The sequence below is a fragment of the Microtus oregoni genome, unplaced genomic scaffold (assembly GCF_018167655.1).
Source record: "Microtus oregoni isolate MIOR12 unplaced genomic scaffold, Mior012 000013F_ref0000133, whole genome shotgun sequence".
Taxonomy (NCBI): Eukaryota; Metazoa; Chordata; class Mammalia; order Rodentia; family Cricetidae; genus Microtus; species Microtus oregoni.
In genome coordinates this window covers 41,582,272-41,609,501 of record NW_024543072.1, presented here as the reverse complement: position 1 = coordinate 41,609,501, position 27,230 = coordinate 41,582,272, and the positions used below count along the sequence as shown (strand labels likewise).

The following is a 27,230-nucleotide window of genomic DNA, read 5'->3' as shown; positions in this document are numbered from 1 at the left end:
AATATGTACAGGAATTTGCCTTAAAAATGTGCTGACTACAGAGAGGACTCGTGAGATGAAAATCACAAGACATGGAACGAGAATAAAGAGTCACAACACATTCCAAAGAATAGACCATTTACTTACTGGACAGAAAAGTCACTGCAGAAAAGTCACAAACTTGGACAATCAAAACACTAGGTTTCGACTTCTGTGATAGTGGCTGCTATCAGCAGGGTCTAAATGAAGATGAATATTTTAAATCTGTGAAAAGACCTCTCCCTGTTGCTGTGCCCCAGTTCATGGTAGTACAGCTATTCCCTAATTCATCAGGCTGTAACAGAAAACTTTAAGTTAAATTTGTTTTTGGAGATGATACACATCTACTGCCTCCTACTTATCTAGATAGTCTTCTATTCACTGTGGAAGCATGTTCTGTGCTTGTGTAATAGGTATATTTTCTACAGAAAAAATACTGTCAGTAGCAACTGGTCTTAGGCAAATGCATAAAAATTATAAGCACAAGTACTTTGTGATAGGACTATATGATGGAGGAAAGCAAAATGGGAAGTCAGAAGTAACGGGAGGAAAATTAAAGCATGTTTTTAAAAGAAAAGTTTATTTAGTACAATGTGTGGAGAAGTTGGGTAGGTAACAGCAACAGCCTTCCCAAAGAAGAGAATTTTGATTTTCCTTTTCTTTTCAGGACAGAACTGAATCAATGTCCTTATCAATGAGAACTTTTCTACTTGTACCTCATCCTCACTGCCCTCTAGCTGCCCTAAGCTAGAGGGAATGTTGCATTTCATTCTTCTTCTAATAAATACTTTCATTCTCTGAAAGTAGTTACCATGAAATGGAAGGTAGCACAGAAACATGTGATGAAAGTAAATTACAAGAAGGCTTACACAAATGAAGGTCTTTCAGCAAGAATCATGAGCATTTCTGTATAAACATATGTGTGTATATAAAAGACATGTAGGCCAGCTGTGGTGGTCCCAGCCTGGGGAACCTTAGGAATAAGTAGGATGACTGTAGCTTCTGGCCAGCTTGAGCTATATATACATTGAGTATACATGATTTGTCCTTAGATGATCCTTTTAGATCAAATGGATCAGTACAACCTTGTGAGACAGAATACACTAAAAGGAAGAACTCAACCTTTAGGAGCTTTGTTCCTCCGGAAAGAATAATCACCTGAGACACTTTTCCTTGAAAGTTGGCTTTCAGAATAAGCTTAAGCTCATTCTCAACTTCTGTATCTAAGGATTCTGCAAATATCCAACTTTTAAAATAAAATCAATGCAAGAGCAGGGGGAAAGTTCTGCTGTAGTAGCAATAGGGCAGAGTTAAGTCAGGAAGAACCTCCCTGTAAAAATGGAGCTATATTACACAGATGAACTGGGATTTTATTATAGTCTTCCTGAGCAGTTATTCTGTTCCCTAAAAGTATGTCATAGAATTCTTTTAATCATGAACTCTTTAGAATTTATACCTACAAGAGAGGACAGGGGCTCATCAGTCCTCACCTAAAGCTGGAGAACTACTAACAGTTGATAGCTTCTGGAAGGAAGGTTAAAGGTTTCTTTGTTTAAAGGAACATGTCCCCCTGTAGGCATGCTCCACTCTAGAGGATGGCCCACACCCACGAGTATATAGGTAATGTTGGAAGGTAGAGGGTGAGGAGATGGGAGTGGGAGAATGTCATCAAAATACATGTTTGCATGTATTAAATTCTCAAAGAATTAATGAAAATATATACATAGTATACACAGAAGTTCCAAAACTAGTTAAGGGGTCATGTGGGGGAATTTCAAGCGAAAGGGATAGACTTTAGGTAGTATGATGGAAGAAAGGGAAATAATGGGACAGGAAAGGTTAAATGGTGGTTGGGGGTGGGAAGGGAGCATAGAGGAGGTGGTATGGATAACTATCACTAAAGACCTCTGAAACACAAATTACTCATTAAGGGCAGTACATGGGGAGAGAAGGGTATGCCTCACTCAGGCACCAGGCACCAGAAGCAATCAAATAAAAGGGTAAGTGCTAAGTCAGGTTACCTTGTTTTGTTTTGAAATGTTTGTCAGCAGGACCCCATATACCCCAGGCAAACATTAGAGGCTATAGCCATTGCTCTCGGTTTCCCTCGAGACCTTGAAAGATGACCTTATTGCTGAAGACAGTCTAGCTGCTACTGACCTGGAAGCTTCATCCCCACTGACTGGAAGGCTCTATGTATGCTACTGGGGGGCAGGTAGTAATCAACAGTCTTCCCAGCCGTGAACCCTATGATCTACAATAACAACTGGTTTGGCAAGACATGTCTAAAGAGCAGGGCTAGAGAGATGGCTCAGTGGTTAAGAGCACTGACTATTCTTCCAGAGGACCCTGGTTCAATTCCCAGCATCACATTACAGCTCACAACTGTCTGTAGCTCCAGTTCTAGGGGACCTGACACCCTCACACTGGTATATATGCAGGTAGAACACTAATGAACATTATAAAACACCAACGAACATTATTAAAAAGAATATATGTCTAAAGAGCAACTAAAGTCTTAGGATTTAAAGCCTGTTACATAGACAGAACTCATGCCTGGTAATATTAACTGGGCCCAAATCCCATCACTGGTTAGGCAATAGGTCTTAGGGAACAACTTAATATTATCCTGCAAAATAAACACAATATGAAACTAATACCCTTAATTTCTTATCTTTATACCAACCCTAACGAGAGAAGCTTCTCTCTGTAGTAGATGGTGATTAATACAGAACTGGCCAGTATGTAGAGAATAAACTCTGAAGTGCTCAGCTCTAAATGGGACATCAATACACACATCTTCCCGCTTCAAGGCTCAGGGATCATCAGTGAAGAGGGGGAGAAAGAATATAACAAAAAGATGTAGCTGATTTTGTGAAACATTATTTGCTGGACATGACAGAACCACAACATACATTAACTCATAGCAGCTGTCACTATATGTACATGATTAAGCCAGCCCAAATCCCAGCATAGCCAGGAAGGGATCATTAAGTTCTACAACTAGCTGAGATGCCACTGGCACCTGACTGTTTCTGGGGAAGGGAAAGTAAGTTGCCCTTAGGGATGGGGCTCTTGAAAAACTATCCATGCTCCAATATGTAGTCCTATACCTAAGAGGACTCAAATGTTTTGTTTTGTTTTTGAGAGAGTGAACACATGGAACTGGGATAGAAAAGTGGTGTTGGAGGGTAGGGAAAAGCTGGAGGGGAAGGAATGGGGATGGATTTGATCAAAATAGATTATATGCAAGTTCTCAAAAAAAATATCCAAGCCAGGTATAGTGGTGCAAAGCTATAATCTCAGTGCTCAGGAGGCAAAGGCAGGCTGATTTCTGAGAGTTCAAGGTCATTCAGGGTTACTTAGTGAGACCCGTCTCCAAAACTAAGTAAATAAATAATAAAATAAATATATATTAAAAAATTCCACAAATACAAATTACAAATTTTTTTAGGAAATAAACTCTTTCAGATGAAACAAACATAGGGGGGCAGTGGAAGAGAGACCTCTAACGTTATTAGCTTATATCTAAGGGCAAAATATGATAAATAATTCAAAATGTCATGCATAATTCAAAATATCATACATCCGCACTCTGGGAAAATAAAATTTCAAAATGTATCAGGACTGGTGTGATATCAGCTGGACTTGCCCATGTATGTAGTAATATAAGGGATGTGCAAATATTTCAAGTACTTATCAACCATATGTATTTCTGTATTTTTTCCTCTTTCCCTTGTCTCTCTAGGTGTTCAGTTGTTTATCTTTTGAGCTAATTCCAGGAAAAGGCACACGGGACTTGGTATTTCCTTCCACAGGGAGTTGGGGGATGAAGTGAAGTGCATTTATATTAAATTGTAGCTCAGAAAGCAAAACTTTATTCTGGAAGTTTAAGGAAAAATTAAGAAGGTTCAATTTCCATATTCCCTAAATACAGTTGATTTGACTGGAGATCTCCTATATAACTGTGTAATTATTTGCCCAATGCCACAGTACTGCTCTAAGCATACTCTGAAGAAGCAGTTCTGTTCCTCGTGGAAAAGAAATGCCTCTTGGGTGTTTGTTAGTCTCCTAAGGGTAACAAGTCAAGTCCTGTTCTGCTTTTACCTAGTCAGAACCTTCCAAATCTTTCCATTTCTTTCTTCTGTTTAAAAGTTACAGAAACATTCTTAAGTGGAAACCTTGTTTTCAATTTGATTTATATAAAGAAACAAAGCAGTTGTCCATCCGAGCAGAAGTCAAAGTCATGTAGCATACTCTACCTGCTGTGTCTGTTGTCTCTGGATTGCTCTCACTTTGGGAACAGGGCTCTCTCTGGAGGAAGAGGACTGCTGCCTGGATCGGCTTCCATTCTGCACAGGTTCAGCCACTAGGGCTGCAGATGCCACTGACATGCTCCCTGTGCTACGTAAGGAAGCACTGTGTGGAAGGGATGGAGGAGCTTTGGCTCGGGCACCTAACCCAGCCTGGTCCATTTTTCGGATTTGGGACTGCCCAGTACTATTTTGTCGAGGCAGAGCAAGAGGTATGTGTCTGTCTGGTACAGTGTGCCGCCTGGAGAAGTCTTCACTGTGCGAACTTCTTTTGGTGAAATCTTCCATGCTGCTATTGCTGGGTCCACTGAGTTTGAAGTCTTCACTATTACTTTGGCTTCTAGAACTGGCAGTGCTTAGGTTCTCCAAACTAGAATCTACAGAGGCCTTTGGCATTGCTGGAACTGGGTTGTTGAGGTGATAGACAGGGTTCTGGAATGACAAGGGCTGGAGACTTCCTGGCTGGTTCAGGGCTGGGTGCAGGGGTCTTCTCACTTGAGGTGCACTCTGGGGAGTGCTCTGGGCTTCCCGAAGTTGTTTGATGCTAGCCACCTGGGTTATAGAAAGTTGGCTTCCTGCGAGGCGCATAGGTACATCAAGCATGACAGACGCATGCTCCGCCTGAGCAGCATGAGTGTCCTGGAGGTCCATGAGGGAGATGCTCCGGCCATTAGGAAGGCTGCTTTCCTTTTCATCCTTTTCAGAGTAAGTCATGCTCTGGGAGGAGGCTTGCTGAACCAACAATAATGTTTTCCCTCTGAAATAGCTGTCTGTGTTCTCCTGGCTTGGAGATTTTAGTTTATGCAAATCACTGTGGAAAAGGAATGGCCCCTTAATTACTCTTGAGGCAAATTCAACATAATTAATAGTTCTTCAGTTTGGGCATGAGACTCTTTTGAAGTTTCACAGGCCCAATAGGGAAGTTACATTTCTTTAGAAACTCAGATTTCATCATTCATCACTACAATCCTTAGAATAAAATCTAGCATTACTAGTTTTCTCCCAAAGGTTGAAATAATATTCCTCCCACCTCAGTTTTTAATGAGTTAGAATATTCTTTCAAATATCCTAATTCATACTTAGTTCTGTCGTAACCTTCAGAGAATATCTGTTCCTTGCTAAAGGCATAAATCATTCCAATTCAGAGCACAAAGTTGAGGGCTCAACATTTTGTACACCTATTCAGCAGGCATAGACAACTCTAAAGTGGTTTTAACTGAGGGTCTAGGGCAGTGGTTCTTAACTAGTAGGTCTTAAACACGTTGGAGGTTGCTTATCAGATCTCCTGCATATTAGGTAATTACATTCCAACTCATAACAGTATCAAAATTAGTTATAAAGTAGCAAGAAAATTATCTTACAATTGGGGGTCACCACAACATGAGGAACTGAATTAAAGGGTTGCAGCATTAGGAAAGTTGAGAACCACTGGTCTAGGGAGTAGTAGATTACATGAAAACATCAATTTTATAATAGCTCTTCATCTTCCATGAAACATGACAGACAGATCTTTGTATATATTTATACTATAAAATGTTACAGTATCATCCCGGAAAATAAGTAATACTGGCTGTTGTGCGTTGTGACAAACAACTGGATTTATCTCAGATGATTTTTTTTTAGTTGCTCATAGTTTATAAGTTGCAAACTTAAAAAAATAAGGTAAGTAGGTTTCTGTCAAATTTAAACATTATCTGTTTGAGGAGAAGCATTCAAATCCTCTCTTTCATACCTGTCAGTGGGGTCTTCAAATATTTTCTGCAGCCCAGAGGAGAGGCTTCCACTGACATTTGGACTGGAGCTATGCTCAGCAAAGCGTCTCAGCTGCTGTTGTATTGGTGTAGGATTAGTCAGAGACTTGGTAATATCAGCAAGAACACGAGGGAGAGGCCCCAGTTTTGCCACAGTTGCCTGTAGGAAGGAATTTTCACCCTAATTGGACAATAAGCATTGTGACATCCACAACATATTGTTTTGGGGACAATGATGCCCATTGATGGAAGGATGTAGGTTGGAGGGAGGGTAGGTATTGTACATGGGAGTGGCAAGTTCATAATGCATTGTTATGGAGCAGCAGAACCATGGCGTCGAGATGAATGGAGGAGGCGGAACAAGGTGCAGTAGACATTGAGGAAAGAAAGGAAATAGAAATTAGGATTATGCAAATAAAAATTAAAAGTCATGCTCAAAACAAACAAACAAACTATTGCCATTCCGACTAAAATATGCATGCAAAGCACACTAAGTCTTTGAGTGACTACCAGACCAAGATGGAGAGGGAAAGGGAAGAACCAAACACCTTTTAACCAAAGGAACTTTGGGATCAGATGGCTGCCAGCGTGATGAAACTTCCGGAGGAAAAGCAATTATGTGAGGAAAGCAATGCATGCCAACATACAGGAAGGTGCTGCACTCAGGGACCCAGAGAACTGCAGGATGTGCAGTTAGTTTACAGTACAATCCACGATTCCAGTAAATCTTGGAAACCTTGACTCACTGTCAACTGAGTCTTTTGTTAAAAACCAAACCAAACCAAAATAGTAAAATCAGGGGATTTTCTCTCTTCTGAGATGTGTCTAGATATATTCCTGGTTTCCATGACTAAAGACTAAAAATGAAGAAGTGTGTTCACATAGAAAAACCTGTTAAAAAAAGACTTTGATTATGAATAAACTAGACCTATTTCGTGAAATAATTGTATGTGTATCTTACTGATGTAGCTATCTAAAAACACCTTTTAAAATAATTGTTTTATCTTATCTTCATCATTTTTTCCCCTAATGGCATTCTTATCCCCATGGGTTCTCATGGAATCCCTCAATCACTATGCAGTTTAGGATAAGCAGCCATGGATACCTTTAGATCGTTATCTTCTCAATGATCAGTGTGTCTGGCAATCAAACCCAGGTCCTTGTTCATGCCAGGCAGGTACTCTATCATTGTATTATACTGTGTGCTTTCCTTGCTGACATTCAAACCTAAGGTCCTCTCATGCCAGGCAGGTGCTCAAACACTTAGCTGCATGTTCCAGCTAACTGGCACTCTTCCACTCTGCTAGGGCAGGTATGAATGTCATCTGAAGAATGCTTTTACTTGCTCAACAATGCTAAGCTAAGAGTCACATAAGAAGAATTTACTTTCTACATAACTTCAACTGAGTATCCACATAGCATTTCTTAAAGTAAAGAAGTAGTTCTTGAGGATAAAGAATGGTTTATGGTTTTATAAACATTTTAAGTACCATAACTATATTTTTTCTAAAAAGTAAAATTTACTAAGAAGTTTATTCTTATACATTAGATAATAACACTTTATAGATAAGAAAATTTAAGAAAAATAAATCCTTATAGAAAAGTAACATTGACTACTGAACTATTTTATACTATAGAATCTATTCCTCTTTGTAAAATCCAGAATGAAGAAAATGATTGGTATGTTTTACACTTAGTTGTTAAAATGAAATAAAGTTCCTTTGTCATAAGAAAATGATTATTTTTGTGTTCTTAATTCACATTGGTAGATAAAGAAAACATCTGTACTTTCAGATCCTATGTGATTCTTACTGCTGAAAATTATATCCAACCCTGACTTACACAATGGGAAGAACAATTTCTCCATGGTGAAATTAACTTGAATATGATGAACAATATTTTTTAAACTTGTACTTTAAAAAGATCTTGTCTTTAGAAATTACCAGAAGTTTCTTTTACATAGATAAAGATGCATATACTAATATCTGATAATAGTTTCTAGGCAAGTTGTCATATATATATAAATTTACAGAAATATTGTCTTTAGAAATTACCAGATGAAATTTCTTCTTATACATGGATGCATATAGTAATATCTGAAGATAGTTTCTAAGCAAGTTGTCATATAAATAAATTTACAGAATATTTGATTAGTTCAGGTAATTATTTAAACATGTATTAATGATTCCATGGCTCTCCAAGAATTTTGGTGTACATCACCTACTTAATGATGGTGTCTAGAACAAAAGGCTGCTGTCACAAGCAGAAAAGCTGTTTGCTGTCATCATCATGATCTCTAGGATCTGGACACTAAGGTTCTGTATCTCCCATTTCCCACCACTCCCCGACTTTACCTTATCAAGCTGGGAAACCACTTCCCACAGTAAGGAATGCAAAACTGACAGCTCTCTGCCCAGATCAATGTAACCATCAAAGCCTGGGGTGTTTGAGATGGTGTCTGGATTAGAGATCTCCAAAAGGAACCGCTTCATTCCACCCCATTCATGTTCTAAAAAATCATTCATGAATGCCATGTATTCCTCTTTGTTACCAAACCTGAGTTAGGTGAGAAAATAAGAAAGAACGTAAGTCAAGAAAAGATATGTTAACATTTTGAGTTGACTTACAAAGAGGTATCATGTCTTTTATTTTGTGATGATAAGGATTTTAAGTTGTAACTGCTAAAATATTCTTTCTTAATATTTCTTTAACTCATGTTGAAAAACACAAAAGTAAAGACAAAAATTCCTGTTTTGGTCTTCAAAATTTTCACATAATATAATCCTTAGTTATCTACCAAATGCCCATCAATACAATCTCCAATTTTGCTATTTTTTTTATTTCTAGTTTCCAAATGTATTTCATAGTAGTCTCTTTCTTACCCATGGTTCATATTGAAAGACCTCTAATGGATGCCTGAAACTGCAGGTATCATCGAACTCCCTATATTTTGCCCTATAATGCACTCTTAAAACAAAACCAAAAAAAAAAAAAAAAAAAGCCAACCCAAATTTAAAAGGACTTTATAGTTTCTCTTCATCACATCCAAATTGCCAGCATGACAATTTCTACTTGGGTGGGGACTATTAATGAGTAATATAAGATTATTTGAATACAAGCATTATGATATGTCATTAGTTAATCTGAAAACCAAGAGCCTATTAATGTAGGTGGTATACACTGCATGGATGCAGAGAACAAATGGATGACTGAGCTAGTCAGACATCAGGAGATATCTCCTACTCACAATGGTTTGAATGCTGCATTTAATATTTTTGGACCACAGTTGATCTCAGGTAACTAAAACCATGAACTGCAGTCTTTACACAAGAGGAGACTGTATGAGAGGAGACTTTTTCTAAGTCTCTGTTCATGTTCTTTATTTCATCAAAGAAGAAATTTCCGCCCATCTATTTTCCTACTATAAGTCTATAAAACCTGCCCCAACATAACCTACAAATAATTTTATTAGAAGTAACTCAAATTTGGGCAAATTTTTCTGTGTTAGCTATAAGGTCCACTTCAAAAAAATTCTATTAGAGGGCTGGAGAGATGGTTCAACAATTAAGGGCACTAGTTGCTCTTCCAGAGGACCTGGGTTCTATTCCCAGCACTTACATGGTGGCTTGCAACTGTCTCTAACTCCAGTTCTAGAGAATCCGATGCCCTCTTCTGGCCTCTATAGGCACCGCACATGCATGTGGTACATAGGCATACACATAAGCAAAACACCCATACACATAAAATTAAATTTAAAAAAATTACAAAATAATATATGAGAAGACAGTCTGCTTCAACGGCAGTTTTTCTTCCATACATTGTTGGTAGAAGCTTGTCTGTCTCAATATTAAATATATCTGTGATCACTTTAGCAGTCTGAATTCTTTCCTGGTCCTTCCTTCTCTCCCCCTCTCTTTTGGAGAAGTCTCACTGGCTGGCTGGCCTAAACTAGATTGGCCTTGGACTTAAAAAGATCCACCTGCTTCTACCTCCTGAGTGCAGGGATTGAAGGTGTGAGCCACTGTTCTTGGCTTCCTAACTTCCTTGGGAAAATAAATTTAAGCCTACAGAAAGTTAAAAGAATATATAACGAACATCCATATGCTTTTCATCTATATCAACCAACTGTTCACCTTTTTTTTTGTTTGCCAGGTTTGCTTTCATTCTCTACAGATATATATCCTTTTGTTAAAATCTAGAATCATTTTAAACTAAATTACAGATACTACCTCTACATACTTTAGAGTCCATTGTTTCCAGAATAAGGAGTATCTTATATAAATCAATGCCATTTTCACATTAAAGATTTTAAAACATTATTCATGATTCATCTCATATAATTAGATTCTACTGTTTTTTGCCAAATAATAAAAATTATTTTGATAATTATATGTGTATGTATGTGATTGTGAGTGTGGGTGCCCCTTGACGGCATAGGTGATGGATTCCCTGGGAACTAGATTTGCAGGCAGCTGTGGGCTACCTGATGTGGGTGGTTAGAACCAAACTTGGGTCTAATGAAGTAGTTGTAAGTGATCATAACCGCTGAGCTGTCTTTCCAGTACCCAAATAGCTAAAAAAACCTTTACACTAGTTTATTTTGTATGTGTGGGATGGTGGTGTTTGCACATCATGGTGCACATGTGGAGGTCAGAGGTCAACATGTTGACGCTGTTTTTTTTTTTCTGTCTACCATGTGGGTTTAGGGTATTAAACTCAATTTGTCAGGTTTGACAGATGGTGTCCTTACCTGATGAATCATCATGACGGACCCCCAAATAATTTTTACAGATTGTTTTTCTAACTTATAATACCAATAAATTCCAAGTATTATAAATAAGCAAAACACCCATACACATAAAATTAAATTAAAAAAAATTTACAAAATAATATATGAGAAGACAGTCTGCTTCAATGGCAGTTTTTCTGTATTTGGTTTCTTTTGATTGTCTACAATGCCCTTCCATCTTCTGCATTTTTCTTAATACCACCTGTTAGAAGTGGCCAGCCTATTTGCAACAGATGATGTATCCGCAGTATTTTCCTGTTTTCATGACATGTTTGATGGATGCTTGGGATTGAACCTGGACCTAGTGCATGCGATGTAAGAATACCACTAGCCTTTCCCTAGCACTCTCATTCCTATACTGGTTTCACATTGCTAAAATAATGCGTATGTTATCATTTGTCATTCTATCTTTAATTAGTACTTTATTTAGTTATCACCACTTACATATTATTAGATATCCTTTATAAACATTTTCAGCTGTTACTAAATGTTTGTACCAGCGTTATTTAGTATTTGTTTCCATTTTAAAATTTTTATTGACAATGCAATAAAAATCTAGTAGGAGTGGGAATGCAGCTCTCAGCCTCATCTAAAAACTCATATGTTTCTTTAAAGCCAGGTGTTTTTTAAAGGTTTAGGGTAGTTTCACCTACTTGGCAAAGTTGGCCAGGTTCTGAATGACCTTGGCAATAAGAGTTAGAGTTCGAGATGTGCGGTCATCAGGATACTCCTGCATCAGGCTGAAAAGACTGGGAGACATAATGGCTGGGCAAAGGAAACGGAGAAACAGTGAGGCACTGATGAGCCGCTCACTGATGTCTTGCTTGCCCCGGTTCAGGCACTGCTGCTTCCATGATGCAAACACTTCTTTCAACTCACGAGGGAAGACACTACAAAAGGGGGAAAATATACACAAAAACCCCCAAAACCTCTAAATATAAAGTGTCATAACCTATGAAAGTGACCCCTCTGACCCAGGATGCCCCTGTTCTACAACTGAGCTAGGAGGAGGACCTACTAGACACTCAGAGATGGGAGTCAGTCTGATTCATAGCTGACAGGAGGTGGAATAGTCAGAGAAGGCCAAGTGGAGATTAGAAACTGAAAGTAACAAGTTTTGGATTAGTACAAATTTAGTTTAGCAGAGTGGAAAACCAGCTTGGGGCTCCTTACTAAACAACCTGGTTTAACATAGCTTACCATAATATCCCTAAAGGCTGTTCATGAAAAATCTTCCCAAACTCACCACTTGTTTGCGGCAGAGCAAAAGATCAAAATTTATGAACACATCTGCTCCGTACTAGCAAATATTAAAAAAATAATAAATAATAAAACAAAACAACCCCACCGCCACCTCCAACCTCTACTTGTAGGTATTAGAAAGTACAGCTCTAACAGTTGGGAAGGGTTATTTAGAGAGGAGTTCAGAAGTCCTGCTCACAATGAAGAGTTAGAGTTTAGACAGGCCTAAGGGAGGGAAATCTTGCAATTTCCTTCGAGTCATATGGAAAAGGTGTCAAGGACACAAGCTCACCAGTATGAATTGATGATCTTGCAGAAAGCCAACTCACAGCACATTTTCAGGTTGCTCTGATGGTCTATCAGCTCACTAGATGAGCACTTGCTGGGATCCACTTCACAGTTCTCATCTGATTCATACAAGGCTTTGATGAACTCCCCTAACCAAAGAGAAAAGGTGACAAGTACTATAACTAAACTAAGCTTTCCTAAATAGAACAAGAAACTCTAAGCAAGGAGGAACCATGAAGTGTGCTCCTCCCATGCATTACATTTATTCTCTCTATCCTGGAAGCAGAATAGAATCAATCACCAGCATCATCATTATTTAAAAAAATAGCCATGATTTAAAAATATAGTATCTTTTATTGGAAACCCAAAATATATTAATTATCAAGAACTTTTACAGAGTTCCTCCAACTAGTGTAAGTAATCTCATTATTCCAGAGGGGAAAAATAACTCCCAAGTTTGACTGAACAGATAACCAACTAAAGTTTTAGGAGTAATGTTGGTGTCAAACACAGGCACAAACAAGGCTCTTCAGCGCTCCTGCTAGCACTGGGGACAGTAATTTAACCTTCCACACAAAACTGCAGCATTTCTGTTTATATATACTTTATATGCTTTCCCATAGACACTGGTTTATAATCACTGGCCGGATAGCATATTCTTAGGAATCTTTGGATATCTACAAGGATATGCTTACTATTCTTTGGAATCACTTATCTGTTTACCTCTGTAAGGTATGCTACTTCAGTGTCTTCTGACGGTCCATGTTTATACTTCTGTGCATATTTGTTCACATGTAAATCTCAATTATGTTCAAATTCATTACCCCCTCCCTTGTATCACTCTCAAAAAAGCAGGATAGGAGCTTAGTAAGGTTTTATAGGAGATGGAAGCATAGTTTGCTTACAGGTCCCTCTTCATTAAAGAGTGGACCTTTTAAAAATCTTTCTCAATTTGTGGATGTGACTTGAGGTTCAAGTTAGTCATAAGAGGGTTTTGAAGAACAGTAATTTCTTAAAAAAAATAATAGGGACAAAACGAAACATTTTTTGTCAAAATAATTATAACTGAGGTAAAGGAAAGCTTTTAAAAATAGCTATTACAGGGGATGGGAAACCTATTTAGAAGAAACATTCTTGGGGAACAGGAAGCAAAGTGGTACATACACATGCACCATGCACACATGCATGCACGAATGGGCGTGCACGTGCACACATACAAACAGATTATGAACATGTTCTATTATATTAAAAGAGTGCTATGGTAACATCCTGGATTCATCACTTAACTAAGGGGCCTTAAAACATTAATTAGACTGAGCTTTGTCTGTTTTATTTAGGTATCAGACCTGTCTTTTAGAGTTGTAGTAAGGAGAAAAAGAGAAAGAAAAAAAAATCCTTTAGATTGCATTATTATGTACAAAACATGCTACTTTAAAATAGTTTTTAATTAAGTAAAATCATCAAATTGGTAACAATCGCCACAAGACAGTGTTCATTTCATGTTTCATTCAATCTGTTTCATTTGAAAGGTACATAGCTGTAAAACTTAAAATTATCAGCATCGAATAATTCAGTATAACTGGCTACAATGTAAATCTGTAACATTCTGCTATGAGTGTTCACTTAGGTCATGCCTATTCTAAGGAAATATTAATAATATAAGCAAAAACTATTTTCTTTCATTCTTCAAGTAAACAATCCAATAAATTACCCAGGGTCCAGACAAAAATCATACCAGCACTAAAGGGCATAAAGATTTTCCTGATAATGATATCATAAAAAAATTTATTAAAAACCAAAAATTTGGGCCAGGCGGTGGTGGTGCATGCCTTTAATCCCAGCACTTGGGAGGCAGAGGCAGGTGAATCTCTGTGAGTTCAATGCCAGCCTGGTCTACAAGAGCTAGTAAAAGGACAGGCTCCAAAGCCACAGAGAAACCCTGTCTCAAAAAGAAACAAGAAAACCCAAACCAAACCACCACCACCACCAACAACAAAAAAAAACCCCAAAAACTGTTTTCATTTTTGGAATTATAATGTATGTCTGAAAATGTGTAGTATGCTAAAATTAAGATGAAGCTTTTATAGATTTGTACCTAAAAAGGTACTTACTTGAAAATTATTTGAGTTTGCTCCTTTGCCTTTTGGGGGGGGGGGAGAGCTAAAAGGGGCAATCACTGAGTTTAAATATTTAGTGTGTATTCAAAATGTTGTAGCATGTTTTCTTCTTTGAATTTTAAGAAAGCTTTGTATTTGTCTTGTTTGTATATAAACCCAGGTGAAGAGATGAGCATGACTTTACACATGGAGGCCCAGGAGTGTCAGATCCTGGGAGCTGCAGGCACAGCTGTTTGCAGATTCCCAGCTTGTTATGTGGGTACTGTATCCAAACGCTGGACTTCATGATTATGCAGCAAACAGGCTTTCTTAACTGCTTAGCTGTATTTCCACCCCCTTCTTTGAAAACATTTTGTAATTAAAAAAATTTTAGATTTATTTTATGTGTATGTGTCTGTATGTGTACCACCGAAGTGTCTGGTGTCAGCAGAGATCAGAAAGTGGTATCAAATTCACTGCAACTGGATTTATGAATGGTTGTCAGTCACTATGTGGGTGTTGGGAACTCAACCTGGGTTCTCTGCAAGAGCAGTTATGTGCTCTTAATCATCTAGCCATCTCTCCAACTCCCCACCTCCCATCTTTTTAGTAAAGGTCTCACGAACTCCAGACTAACTGCAAACTCATTAAGTAGTCCTGCCTTTACCTTAAGACTGATGAAAATGCAAGCATGTGCCACCATGCTCAGTTCTATTACATGTTTTCTATGTTAATTGCTAAATGGTTACTATCATCAACATTTCATGTGAGGTTTGTTTAACAGGTGTTGACATATTACTGCTGACAGGTATTTGCCTCTAACACCAGCCTGGAAATTATGCCTTCTAAGAGACTTATGTTTCACAGATGCTATTTCTTCTTTGTCACAAACAACAATAAGAAATTGACTTTAATCAGACAGGTAAAGGGAGCAAACAGATGAAGACTTAAGTCTAAATAGAACAGAGCTTTTTTTTTTTTTTTCTCAGTAGAGAGTAATGCTTTTATTAAAATCAAGACAGGCTAAGAACCTGGCTGATACTGTACATTATGATGGCAACTTTCTTTGAGGATGGGTGGGCTATACTCATGGCCTTATGTGTGTCAGGAAAGTACTCTACCAATGAACGACATAAACAGCACTTCTTTTTTTCTTTTTGCTTAAAGTGTATTAATACAACAAAACTTCAGTAGGAAGAAGAGTCTAGTCTCAGTACTGAGAATCTTATGAGTTAATTGTTTTCACGCTCTGGGAAGCTGCAGCCATTTTCTTTATCCTAACCCATGTTCTTAGGTCACAGAAATGTTAACCAGAGATCTTTGTGAGGTTATCTAAATTGTTTCCCATGCTCAATGAATTAATTTTCATGCCTACTGAGCTAATCATATATTTAATTATTCACTATTTTATCAAAGGACTTGGTAATCATTTGTCATTTTGGAGCTTTAATTCAGAAATCCATTTAAGCAAACAGATCTTTAGAATATGAATATTCTCACCTTCATGTTCACAGAATGGAGAACACTGTTAGAGATGCTTCATTGTTGCCTTTTATAGGACAACACAGATTGAGTCTCCCTGTCTGTAATAACCCGAGGGGATGTTGCCTGCTGTAAGCCCATTGTGACCACTCTGCCTGTCTTAAAGGGTACTGGACGACTCTTCAGCAATATGTGTATCAATTTGTGCCAGCACGTTCATTGTGCATGACTTTCTAAGTCTGAACTGCCCCTTCCTGAGAAGAGAGCAGCATTTGGAAGCGCTGAATCTCAGATGTAGTGACAGAGTCTAGTGAGGGTTTTTGTTGTTGTTTTAACTAATTTTTGATGCTGTTAGGAGCAAATGAGAAGTACGTGTGTAGGGGCAGGAAGACCCTCTTTCATTTTGAGTGGTTCTTTCTGCCGGACATTGGGAGAGCTGGACAGATGAGAGGAAGTTTTGCTGCCCTAGGTCACTGGTGTAAACTTGACTTTGTCAAGGGAAGGGACTGAACCTGCACCAAGTAACACTTGTAAGATGCCTGTGATCGCCTCTGGGCTTGTGAGTGTGGCTGAGCAGTGTAATTGAGTGTCATCCCTTTAAGTCTGGGCAAAAGTTGGCTCCTGTCACTGTTGCTGCGTGTCCTCTATTAAACACGTATCCAGCAAAAGCACATCTGCAAGGGGCTCCGTGAGTTTGTGGCCCTGGCCTGGCCTCCATTGTCATTGCCCCGGAATCTAAGATTGACAGTTTAAAAGTTTGTATTATTTTCTTCTTTCTTGTTTCCCCTGTCTTCATCTTTGTATTTAAGTGGTCCTTATCATCTCAATACAGTGTTTCAAAGTGTGAGGATTCTTATTTGTTAACTGATAACTGCGTTAGTACACAATACAGGAACAGGTCAAGAATCCCGTTCTCTGGCCTCAGCTTGAACTATAACGACGCTGGGTAAATATCTTTCATAGAAATAATTGAAAATCACGAAGGCCTTGTAGCCTGTTATAATGAGAAGGGCACACACCTGGGGGCGTGGAGAGTACTTCCTTTTCTCACTGGGAAATCTCAAGCACAAGAGCTAAAAGCTTCCATCCGTCCTCACATACCTCCACGGCACAGAATATTTCTGAGCTCTAATTGGCCCCTAACAGCATCAAAATTTAGTTAAAAGAAATGACAAAACAAAAAACAAAAAAAACCACCACCCAGAGTCTGTCCCTACATTTCAGAACTAAAGCAAATACTAACACAAAATGTATAACCATAGTTAAGTGCCTATGTAAATGAGATTAATAGCATCTTTCCTGTGTCAATGAAAATCAACTGTTTTCTCATAATTCTTATTAGATCTTACATTAAAGCAACTGAGTAGATTTGAAGATAAACAGAAGTGAAAAAAAAAACAACTCTTGTTTAGAGTAGAAATTGTCACTACTATTCTGCTTCCTGTAAACACAGCCCTAGTTCTCAACCAGTTACTACTTTTTACCTTTTAATTCCTTCCCTCTTTTTTTTCCCTCCTTAATTCCTTTTTTTTAAAGACAGGTTTCTTTGTATACCCCTAGCTATCCTGAAACTCACTTTGTAGACCAGGATGTCATCAAGCTCACAGATCTGCCTGCCTCTGCCTTGTGAGTGCTGGGATTGAATGCGTGTGCCACCATTGCCCAGCTCCTTTTCTCTTGATACAACAGTCTGAAGAATCACAAGTGATATTTAAACTGTGAAATAATTTGACAACTATTTTTCTTACCATCTAATTTTTTTTTTTTTTTTTTTTTTGTTAAAGGTAGTATTGGGCTAGCAAGATGGTTCTGTGAGCAAAGATGCTTTCTACAATGCCTGATGACTTAAATTGGATCCCTGGCACCCACATGGTGGAAGGAGATAACCAACTACAAGTTGTGTTTGTTCTCTGTCTCTTTCTGTCTGTTGTCTCTCTCTCTCTCACACACACACCCATACACACAAATAAATAAAACATGTAAGAATAAAAACAGTAGTCTTGGGTATTGAATCTAGGGTATCACGAATGCTTAAAAATGGGCAGTTAAGTGCTCTGAATCACCCAGCCATCTCTCCAACTCCACTGAGCTGCATCTTCAGCTTCTGACCCTCCTTGTCCTCAACATCTAACCAGTTTGTTATTTTTAAAGATTCTTTATTTCTGACTGGACTTAGAAGTAGACACTCTCAGCAAAGACAGCCTACATCTCTTGGCAATCTGTTCCTGTAGCATTTCTTCGGCTTCTTTCATTATTGGGCCAAAAGTTTGGCATATTTGAAGCCTCCTCCTCCTTTTTCTTAGTGTGTTGTTTCTTTAGAGCACTTGCAGGACTCGTGACATTACAAGATGCTGAATCTTGGGGGCTTCTCACCTTCCTTGCTTAAGAGCTTTCTTGACAACATATTGGTGGCCATCATCTTTAGAGAGTTGAAAAGTTTGCATATTGTGCTAGTTCTTTTGGGCTCTAAACAGTAACAAAGTTGAGAACACTCAGCTTGGCATCCACAATGCATCCAAATCCAGATTTGCTCTTCCTCTCTCCAGTTATCCTTGGTTTATCACAAGAAAGCCCCTTACTCACCAGATGTGGGTCAAAATACTCTGCTTCAAGGGAAAACCTTGTTCATTGTCCTTACAATTGATTCAGACCACATAACCCTTCCACTCTTCACCCAGAGCATCAGTAAGAATGCCTGTGTCCATGTGCTTCTCATTCACCCAATCAGTTTTGGACATACTCAACTTCATCCTGATGGAGCTGACCACCTAGGAGGTACTACAAAAAACAGGGCTTCTCTGACTCCTTTACTCTCCTTTGTATTGGTATTTGAGGCTGCATTTCCATGGTTTTCGTTTTTGCATTTTTTCCCCTCTGATCATTTTCCTTGTTTTTTTTATCTCCCTTTTTGATGAGATGTGTTTTTGGCTCTATCCTTTTTGTTTTGGTAATTTCTTAGCTTCATTTAACTCCTCTACATAAGTCAGTCCCTGAGTTCTCACATATGTCTAGACATATGCTCTAATTTGCTTTTTTCACCTAAACTCCCCCCAAATTTCTATCAGAACTTCAAGTCAACACATATAAGGTAACATATAATTTCCCCCTTTAAGGCCTACTACTTCCATGATTTCTGTTGTTTCTTCTACAACTGTTATCAAGGGGCTGGAGAGATGACTCTACACTGAAGAGCCTGTACTGCTCTTGTAGAGGACCTGAGTTTGATTCCCACATTCACATCTGGCAAGCAATAACTGTCTGTTAACTCAAGCTCCATGAGTACCTGCACTCAAGTGTTCATACCCATGAAAAGACATACATGATTAAAAATAAAATACCCCAAAGAAACTCACTATCCTTAGTCACTTAGAAAGTCTACAAATTCTCTATAATATTTAATCAATCTTTCCTACAAACTGAACAAATTGCCAAGTCAGTTCAACTTCTAACTAGTAACTAATTTTTAACCAATCAGGTGAGTGGCTTAGTAACCAACAACTAATGATTAGGCAAAAATTAGTTACTAGTTAGAGACCTTAAAACAGAAACGTAGAACTGTAGGAACTATCAAATATTTCTTTATTTATGATGAGAATTTTGAAAGCATAATAAATGGCAGGTTAGTTCTTTTAAGACTGAAGTAATGCAGCCATATCACAGTATGAACACCCAGTACTTTTGGAAAATTAGACACCTAAGTTCTAGTAGTGAAATCCATCAGTACTATTATATATCCTGGAGTCAGAAATGCAGGGGTTTGGGGTGGCTATATATGCTGAAGGGTTTTCTATTTTCATATATGTTATAATGAACATGTGTGGTTACTCTACTGGTAAGTACTGCAGAGACAGTTAATGGTTGAAGTCTGAATCACTCAAGTCAGATGAACATATACAGTTTAACTTCTTTGACTTAGGAGATAGAAGAAGTTAAAACTGAAAGGGAAAGAGGATAAATATCTTCCTCTTCCATACCCAGTGCATCATGAAGGTACTGTTGTCCCACCAACTTGAGGTATTCTTCAATGGATTTAGTGGCAATGGTGTTTTCTCTGAAGATCAAGACATCATGTTCTCCACAACGATCCACCTCAGACATCACCAAGTCAGTCAGAAAATCCTGGCAGAATAATGTTCAATCAGAAAGAAAGCAACTGAATAAGAACCATACATTAAAAGAGACTACCGAAACAGCAGAAATGCTGGGAACTCTGCTATAAACGAAGGCAACAAACTCCTTGGAAAGGGAAAAGGCAGTCAGGATAAAAATCTTATGTATCGTCAGCTCTAAATTTGGTTCCTGAATTCCTACAGAGATTTCCTAATGCGCTTTTGAAAAAGACCATAATTCTAAATGCACCTCCAAGTTATTCTGTGTTTTGACCGTCACCAAGCCCTAGTCTCTCTGCTCCAGCCCCTGCATGCTGCTTTAGTTGCTTTTTTATGTCCATTAGTCCGCACAGCCCATCCACATACAAGGTTCTCTACTCACCACAATAATCTTTTCTAATGCTGCTCTCAGTTCTGTCCTCACCTCCACTCCCATTATTACAAAAGTAATTTCTGGAAACCGTTAGATCTCAGCTCATATACTACTTCCTCCATGAAGCCCTCCTGGATCAATATTACCCTAGAGCCTTGCTTGTCAATTCCCCTTGCTCCACACCTCCACAATATTATTTATCTTTTTACCCTCTGTACTTCTTACTATAATCAAAGATCTACTTTTGTATTACTTGATACAATTTCTCCAGAAAACTGAAAGATTAAAGATAATGTTTATTTTGCCCAACACATCCAGTGAAGACACACTTTCATCACCTAACAGTTACTGGCACATGTTAGATGTTACTTTCAGCTTCCCAGTTTTCATTTCCATGTAGATGAAAGATTGTGACGAAACAGCTGCCAACTAACTGTATAGCACCCCTGTGTTTCCATTTCAGATACAGATGTTAACTCCATGAAGACTTATACTCAGCACATTTTTTCTGATTATCTCCTTCGGTACCACTGACATACAGTTAGCAGTTAATCTTAAAATACAACATTTAGTACTTCAGAAAAACTTCAGCTAGGCATGATGTTGCACACTTGTAACACCTTTAATTCTGGGATTTGGGAGGCTGAGGCAGGAGGATATCAAGTTTGAAGCTAGAATGGGCAATATGGTGAGACCATGTTTCAAAAAAGAAAACAACAACAACAGAATTCATGTCGTGGGGTACAAGAGCAACTGCGGCCTTGGTATCTACCCTCACAAAAATAAACTAGAAGTAAGTATTTGCTAGCCCTCCCTTTTACTTTACTTTACAAATCTCCATATCTTACAGACCTGCTAATAGACTTCCTTCACTCAACCTTAATTTCCTTTTTCTTTTCTGAAAACATTCTAAACTGGATTTTCACAATATCTCCCAGTATCCACATCTTTATTTCCTTGTACATAGTAAGGAAGGACTTTTAGGTAATACACTCGTTTCAGCTTACCTTGGCTCTGCCAGTACTCTGAAGAATGTGTACTAAGGCACAAGCCAGCTCCTCTTTATTCCTCACACTAATTACTGGCTCAAGAACAGAACACAGCATGGTGTAGTTGCTGGTGATGAATTCTGCAAATTCTTTGTATTGCTCCATAGGCAGAATGGTGATAGTTTGGAAACGTGACTTAATCCGAATGGAAGGTCCTCCTGTCTTTCCTTTGTTGGGTGTGGGTGTACTTACTGGGTACCACTTTTCTACAAACTGGCGACCAGTCACACTGGCAGTGGGGATATTGACAAGCCCTACATAATTATTCTTGTCCTTTTTTTTCTTTTTTTCCACATCCTTATAAATGTGAACTGTGATGCTATGAAGAGGTGGAAGGCTATAGAATTCAAAATGTTCGCCCCAGAAAATATTGTCTGCTTTGGTCTTGCTGGTTGTACGAGCAAATAGGGTATCATCAAGGCACAGTTCGCAGAAATATTTTTTTTTAGGGGCAAGGTCCTTGGCTTCAATGATCCATAAACGGAGAACATTTTCAGCTCGTCGACAATTGTCCTATAAAGAGACAGCAAATTTGAGATCTGACAAACCAGAAAGAGAATGTTTTCTTCCTCAAGTAATGCTGTTTATTAATGTTCTTCTACTAAGAGCAGTCAACATAGTAAAAAGAATTGCTATCTCATTGTTTTGAACCAAAGAACTCTAAAGAAGAATCCTGTGCAAGTTCAGTGGGTAGATACACCTGCTGCCAAGCCCAGTTACCTGAATTTTATCCCAGAACACACACTGTTGAAGGAAAAGAATCAACGCTGCAAATTGTCCTCGGACTTCCACACATGTTCACACACACACACACACACACACACACACACACACACACAAATGTAATTAAAAAAAATATTTTTTAAATCTTACAAAGCCGGGCAGTGTTAATGCAAGCCTTTAGCCCAGCATTCAGGAGGCAGAAGGATGCAAATCTCTGAGTTTGAGCCCAGCCTGGTCTACAGAGTGAGTTCCAGGACAGCCAGGGCTACACCAGAAACTGTCTTGAAAACAAAACAAATCTTATGGAACCACATATTTTTTGGATTAAAAAGTACAATCATGTAACAGCAATTTAGACTAATTCCTAAAAATAAAAAGGTAAGTTGCTAATATAACTTTTTATTATGTATTAATTTCTGGCTGGGCTGGGTATGTTACTTAGCTTTTTGAGCCTCTATTCCCACTAGTAAAATGACAACAATATTGTCTTCAGTAAGATAATTTTCAGTGTAAAATGTCCTAACATGTATACAGGTTTTTCAAACTGTCAAACTCTAAGCCAGAAGTGGTAGCAATTGTCTATAATCCCAGCCTTGCAAGGGCTGGGGCAAAAGGGTTGCAAGTTTAAGGCCAGCCTTGGTTACATAGTGAGATATGTCTCAACAACAACATTTTACTAAGATATATAAAATTAAGATATTACATTTGTCTTCTATCAACTTGATGCTTACAAAACGGTACATTTTTAAAAAAAACTTAAATGAATTTGTTCTCGCAATTTCATACACGTGTAATGTGCATTCTGATTACCATAACCCCGCCTTCTTTAATCTCCTTCCCACCCTCATGACTCCCTTTCTTACACATCATAGCCCCTTCCCACCTTTCTGAGACTCACTGAGTTTAATCAAGAACATCTGTGTGACAATGGGTTCAGAACCATCCATTAGAGTCTGATGGACTCCTCTGGTGAGCACTTACCTGAAAACTGTAACTGCTCCTCCCCTGAAACTGGCAAGTAGCCAATAGTTCAGCAAGGAGGGTAGGGGCCCCTGACCCTCCCAGTCCATGACTGACTGGCCGACTGACAGACCCAGTGAGGTGTGGTCTGCAGCCACAGCAGCCATGAGATGAGGAGAGTACCTTGGCTGTGTACTTCTTTGCCCTTCTCTTATCTTCCCGCATTTATATTCTTTCTGCCCCCTCTTCTCAGATCCATGAGTCTTAGAGGGGGTGGTATACATGTCCTATTTGTGACACATTTTGACACCAAGAGCCACCATTACCTTATTTGGCTGAACTGTCCTTCGAAGGTTTTCCATCCACTTGTCTCTCTCTGAGGCAGAGTTACAGCTAAAGCATTTACTTCCACTTAAGTAGGTGACCTTCAACACAAAGATTAGAGATGTAGATGTAAGACTATGTGTGTGGTGGGGGATCTATCTTCTAATGTCTAAAGTTTAAGAATTAGGCCATGTTATGAAACTCAACTCCTACTATAATATAATATTATATATTAATTTTGTCATATCTTTACTTAAATTCTCTAAGTCGCATCAATACTTATTTCCAACTATGAGAAAAAAAGCTCATTTACAATTTGGCCTATGGTGCAGAGAAACAAAAAATTTAAAAAGTTTAAGGCCATATCTAAAATAACCTATAAATTAATATGCTCATTTGGGCTAATAAAAATAACTAAAAAGGGAATGTTTGTAAGATCATTTAATTTCATAAAACGGCTTCATTACAATGCTACTGAAGGCTACTAAATGAAGTTGAAAGGCATCAGTACAAAGGAATCACTCTTTGGAATCCATTTCTCCTCCAGGAGGTAATTAACCCATTGATTTCCAGTCATTTATAACATCTGACGTAATGTACTATGTCCATAGTAGAAGCTACTGAACTGAGCTTTGCAAATAAGGAAAAGTTAAAGGGATTTTAAACAAGTAATAATAATAATAATAAGCACATATAAATGACCTACTCCAAGCTACAGTCTGCTCACTTACACTCTTGGGTCATAATACAGTGAACCAGATCAGGTGGTGTGTTGTGTCTGAAAAGGCAGTTCCTAGCTCCAGATGGTTAGTGAGGCCCTGACATGTGGCTGAGAAGGGCAGTTACTGGTCTAGAAACATGCAGGAGATTACAAAAACAAACAAGGGATGGTCCTAGGTCAAGAACTGATCATGTTATAGTTATAAAACTGTAATTTTGGTGGGTTTTCTCCAAACTCTTCTAAAATTGGAATTAAATAACAGTATATGACATCAATATTAAAAAATAATACATTAGTTTGAGAAACTATTGTAATCTTGTAACCTACTCTGACAATGTACTAAGTGCTTAAGTTTTTAAAGCAGACAAAGGCAAAGGTATGAGATAATAATTCATAACTTCAATTACAAATATAATTCTATTGACAGATTTTCAACTCTTCCCTTATAAGTAGAAAAATTTCAGGAACTGAAAACTAGTTAAGACATTAAATCAGAAACACAACAGTCAAACAATCAAATTATTGTCAATTATTTTCCCTTCTTTCTGAAATTCTTTTTCCTTTTTACCTCAAAGCAGAAGTCTTGTCCAAGGATGCTACTATGGAGTGGTTTCACGGACACTGGTTCCCCTCTACCAAGATCCAGACATTCCACTGCACTGCACGGGCTCAGCAGGGACTCATGGGAACGAGACTCTTTCAGTTTAGGCAGACCACGAGCCCTAAAAGTAGAGAATACTTGAGGCAGTGTTACATTAAGGAAAAGAGACAAAAAAAAAAAAAAAAAAAAAAAAAGAAAGAAAGTACAGAAGTGTAATGGGAAAAATAAAAGAAGGAACAAATAAATATCGTACAATAACAACAGTATTAACAGCCACATTCATGGGTAAACATAACTATGCATACATGAACATACTCATGAACATGCCTTTTCAAAAACAGAATAATCTTACAAATCTCAAAGGACCTCTAAGTTCCTATACAGATGTTATTTTCAGTCTCATTTCTGTATTGGAAAATAGAGAAATACACACTATTCAGAATTCTTTATTACTTTTTATGCAAAAGTACTGTCAAAAGACATTCTTATTTTATTTGACGATACACATCATTCATCTTCTTGTATCACTGACAATGGCTGAATCCTCGTTTGTTGCTTTGTGCTCTGGGAGATCTACTCCCAGCTCAGCACACACAGCGAGCAAGAGAAAGCAGCCAGGGGAGTGAGAGGGACAGCAGGAAAGACAAGCTTTTCAGAACAGGAATGTCTTTCAAACAACCTCATTTCCATCTCAATATGGAGTTCCCTTCTGGCAAACTTTTGACTTCGGGCACAGGCTTTACAGTATAATAAGAAGAGAATGCCTTGAGGAAACTTCCCACCACACTTAAAAAAAAAAAAAAAAAAAAAAAAGGAGAAAAAAAAAGCCAAACTCCCCAGAGAACAGTTGACACTGTTAGGCCGGTGTCTTGGCTGATTCTATTTTCCTGGTTGTTTAAAAAGAAGGGTGGGTATCCTAGATCTTGTTACTACAGGAGCTAGTACTTCATTGCCTTCCTATCATAAAAACTAATGAAGTCAAACATGATGGAAAACAGTTTTCCTAAATCCAAAAATGTACGGTCACACAGTTTTAGTCAATAATTATCACACTTATTGATTGAGACACCCCTATGGTTCAAGTAGGACTTAATAATAAGTCTATGAAGAAATGTCTGTGTAAAGACATTTGTTTTGGTAAAGTATTAAATAAGCAGCTTTATTCATTTGCTAGGAACAAGGATAACACTGAGATGAGCTGTAGCACTTACTGCCAGAAGAGCAGTTAGCTAAATGATTAAGAAATAGGAAACTGAAAGCTAGCACTAAATTCACTACCTTCTGTCTCCACTCCACTTGATCAAACCCCATAAATAGGAAACATCTTCAGCAATAAGAATAATTTAGTCTGTTGTTTTAACAAAAACAAAACAGTAATGACTAAAGTTTAGGCTGGAAAAACCCCTGTCTTCTGATAGCATTTTTTTTTTTAAAGTAAAAAGGGCAACATAGTAGTTCCCACTAATAATGCAAAGTGTACTAAAGGGACAAAAGCCACCAAATACAGTGTCATAAAAACACAACAAAGCAGGACTTGTATTCATTTCCCTTTGTTCTGGATAAGGAGCCATTTTTGAAGTTATATGGTACAAATACAGCACAATTCTAAGTAGCTAAATGCTATCTTTTAAAACCTTACGACAATTTCCCAAAACAGCCTTTCTGAATATGCTGAATCAGAAACCAGATGGATAAACAGGACACCGTCATCTTTGTTAAACAAACAGAAAATAATGATTTTAGCTCTCTTTTCCAGGAGGAATTGCTTGAGGAAAAAGCCTCTTTGGCTCTAGGATGATCAAGAGATATGTAAAACAGGTGCTATGACAAGGTGTCTTTTGTTTTTTATAATCTCCAAAAAATTAAAATATAAGCTAATTTTATTTAAAACAAAATAAATGTCTACCTACACGAAGCAATTGTACAGCCCCCTGGCAGTGCAACCCCAAACCATAGCGGTGCCACACGTCCCGGTGCAGCAAGTCACTTCCTGGACTACACCTCAGAAAACAACTTTCTGTGTAGCAGACAGGAGCCAGCCGAGGATGATGTCCCTTCTGCCTTCAGTTACTGATGCCACTGATGCCATCTGTGCACAAATGCCTCTCAGGTGTTATTCAAGTCTTCAACAGAAGCAGGACAGAAACAGAAACAATCGAACAAGTCCTCACTATCCAAGCCCAGCAGTGCAGGTGACATCCCGCTATTTCTCTAGGCTGCATCTAGCCCCTCAGGTAATACAAACTAGGTTCCAGGGCTCAAGGCTGGGCCTGTTGCCATGGAGCTACACTTTTAAGGAGATTAGAGCTGGAAAGCAGCAGAGAGAAGCTGCAGCTGGCAAGACTCAGGGAGCTTGCTCTGCAAACAAGGCAAAGGTGACTGTTTTCAAAC

The 27,230-nt window shown here is 38.2% G+C and overlaps 1 protein-coding gene across 5 annotated transcripts in view; it reads right to left on the bottom strand.

The window, feature by feature from the left end:
• Positions 1–27,230, bottom strand: part of Rasal2 (RAS protein activator like 2) — a 284,658-nt gene that overhangs the window by 18,652 nt on the left and 238,776 nt on the right. For 3 of the 5 annotated variants that reach the window (XM_041662766.1, XM_041662767.1, XM_041662770.1), the window contains 9 exons: positions 24,807–24,960; positions 23,520–23,618; positions 21,469–22,023; positions 19,954–20,098; positions 12,406–12,550; positions 11,525–11,761; positions 8,437–8,638; positions 6,064–6,263; positions 4,281–5,142 (listed from right to left, as the gene is read on the bottom strand). In XM_041662766.1, the coding sequence (XP_041518700.1) occupies positions 4,281–5,142; positions 6,064–6,263; positions 8,437–8,638; positions 11,525–11,761; positions 12,406–12,550; positions 19,954–20,098; positions 21,469–22,023; positions 23,520–23,618; positions 24,807–24,960 (2,599 nt within the window). The remainder of the gene's footprint in view (positions 1–4,280; positions 5,143–6,063; positions 6,264–8,436; positions 8,639–11,524; positions 11,762–12,405; positions 12,551–19,953; positions 20,099–21,468; positions 22,024–23,519; positions 23,619–24,806; positions 24,961–27,230) is intronic. The other 2 variants (XM_041662768.1, XM_041662769.1) reach the window with 1 other exon arrangement.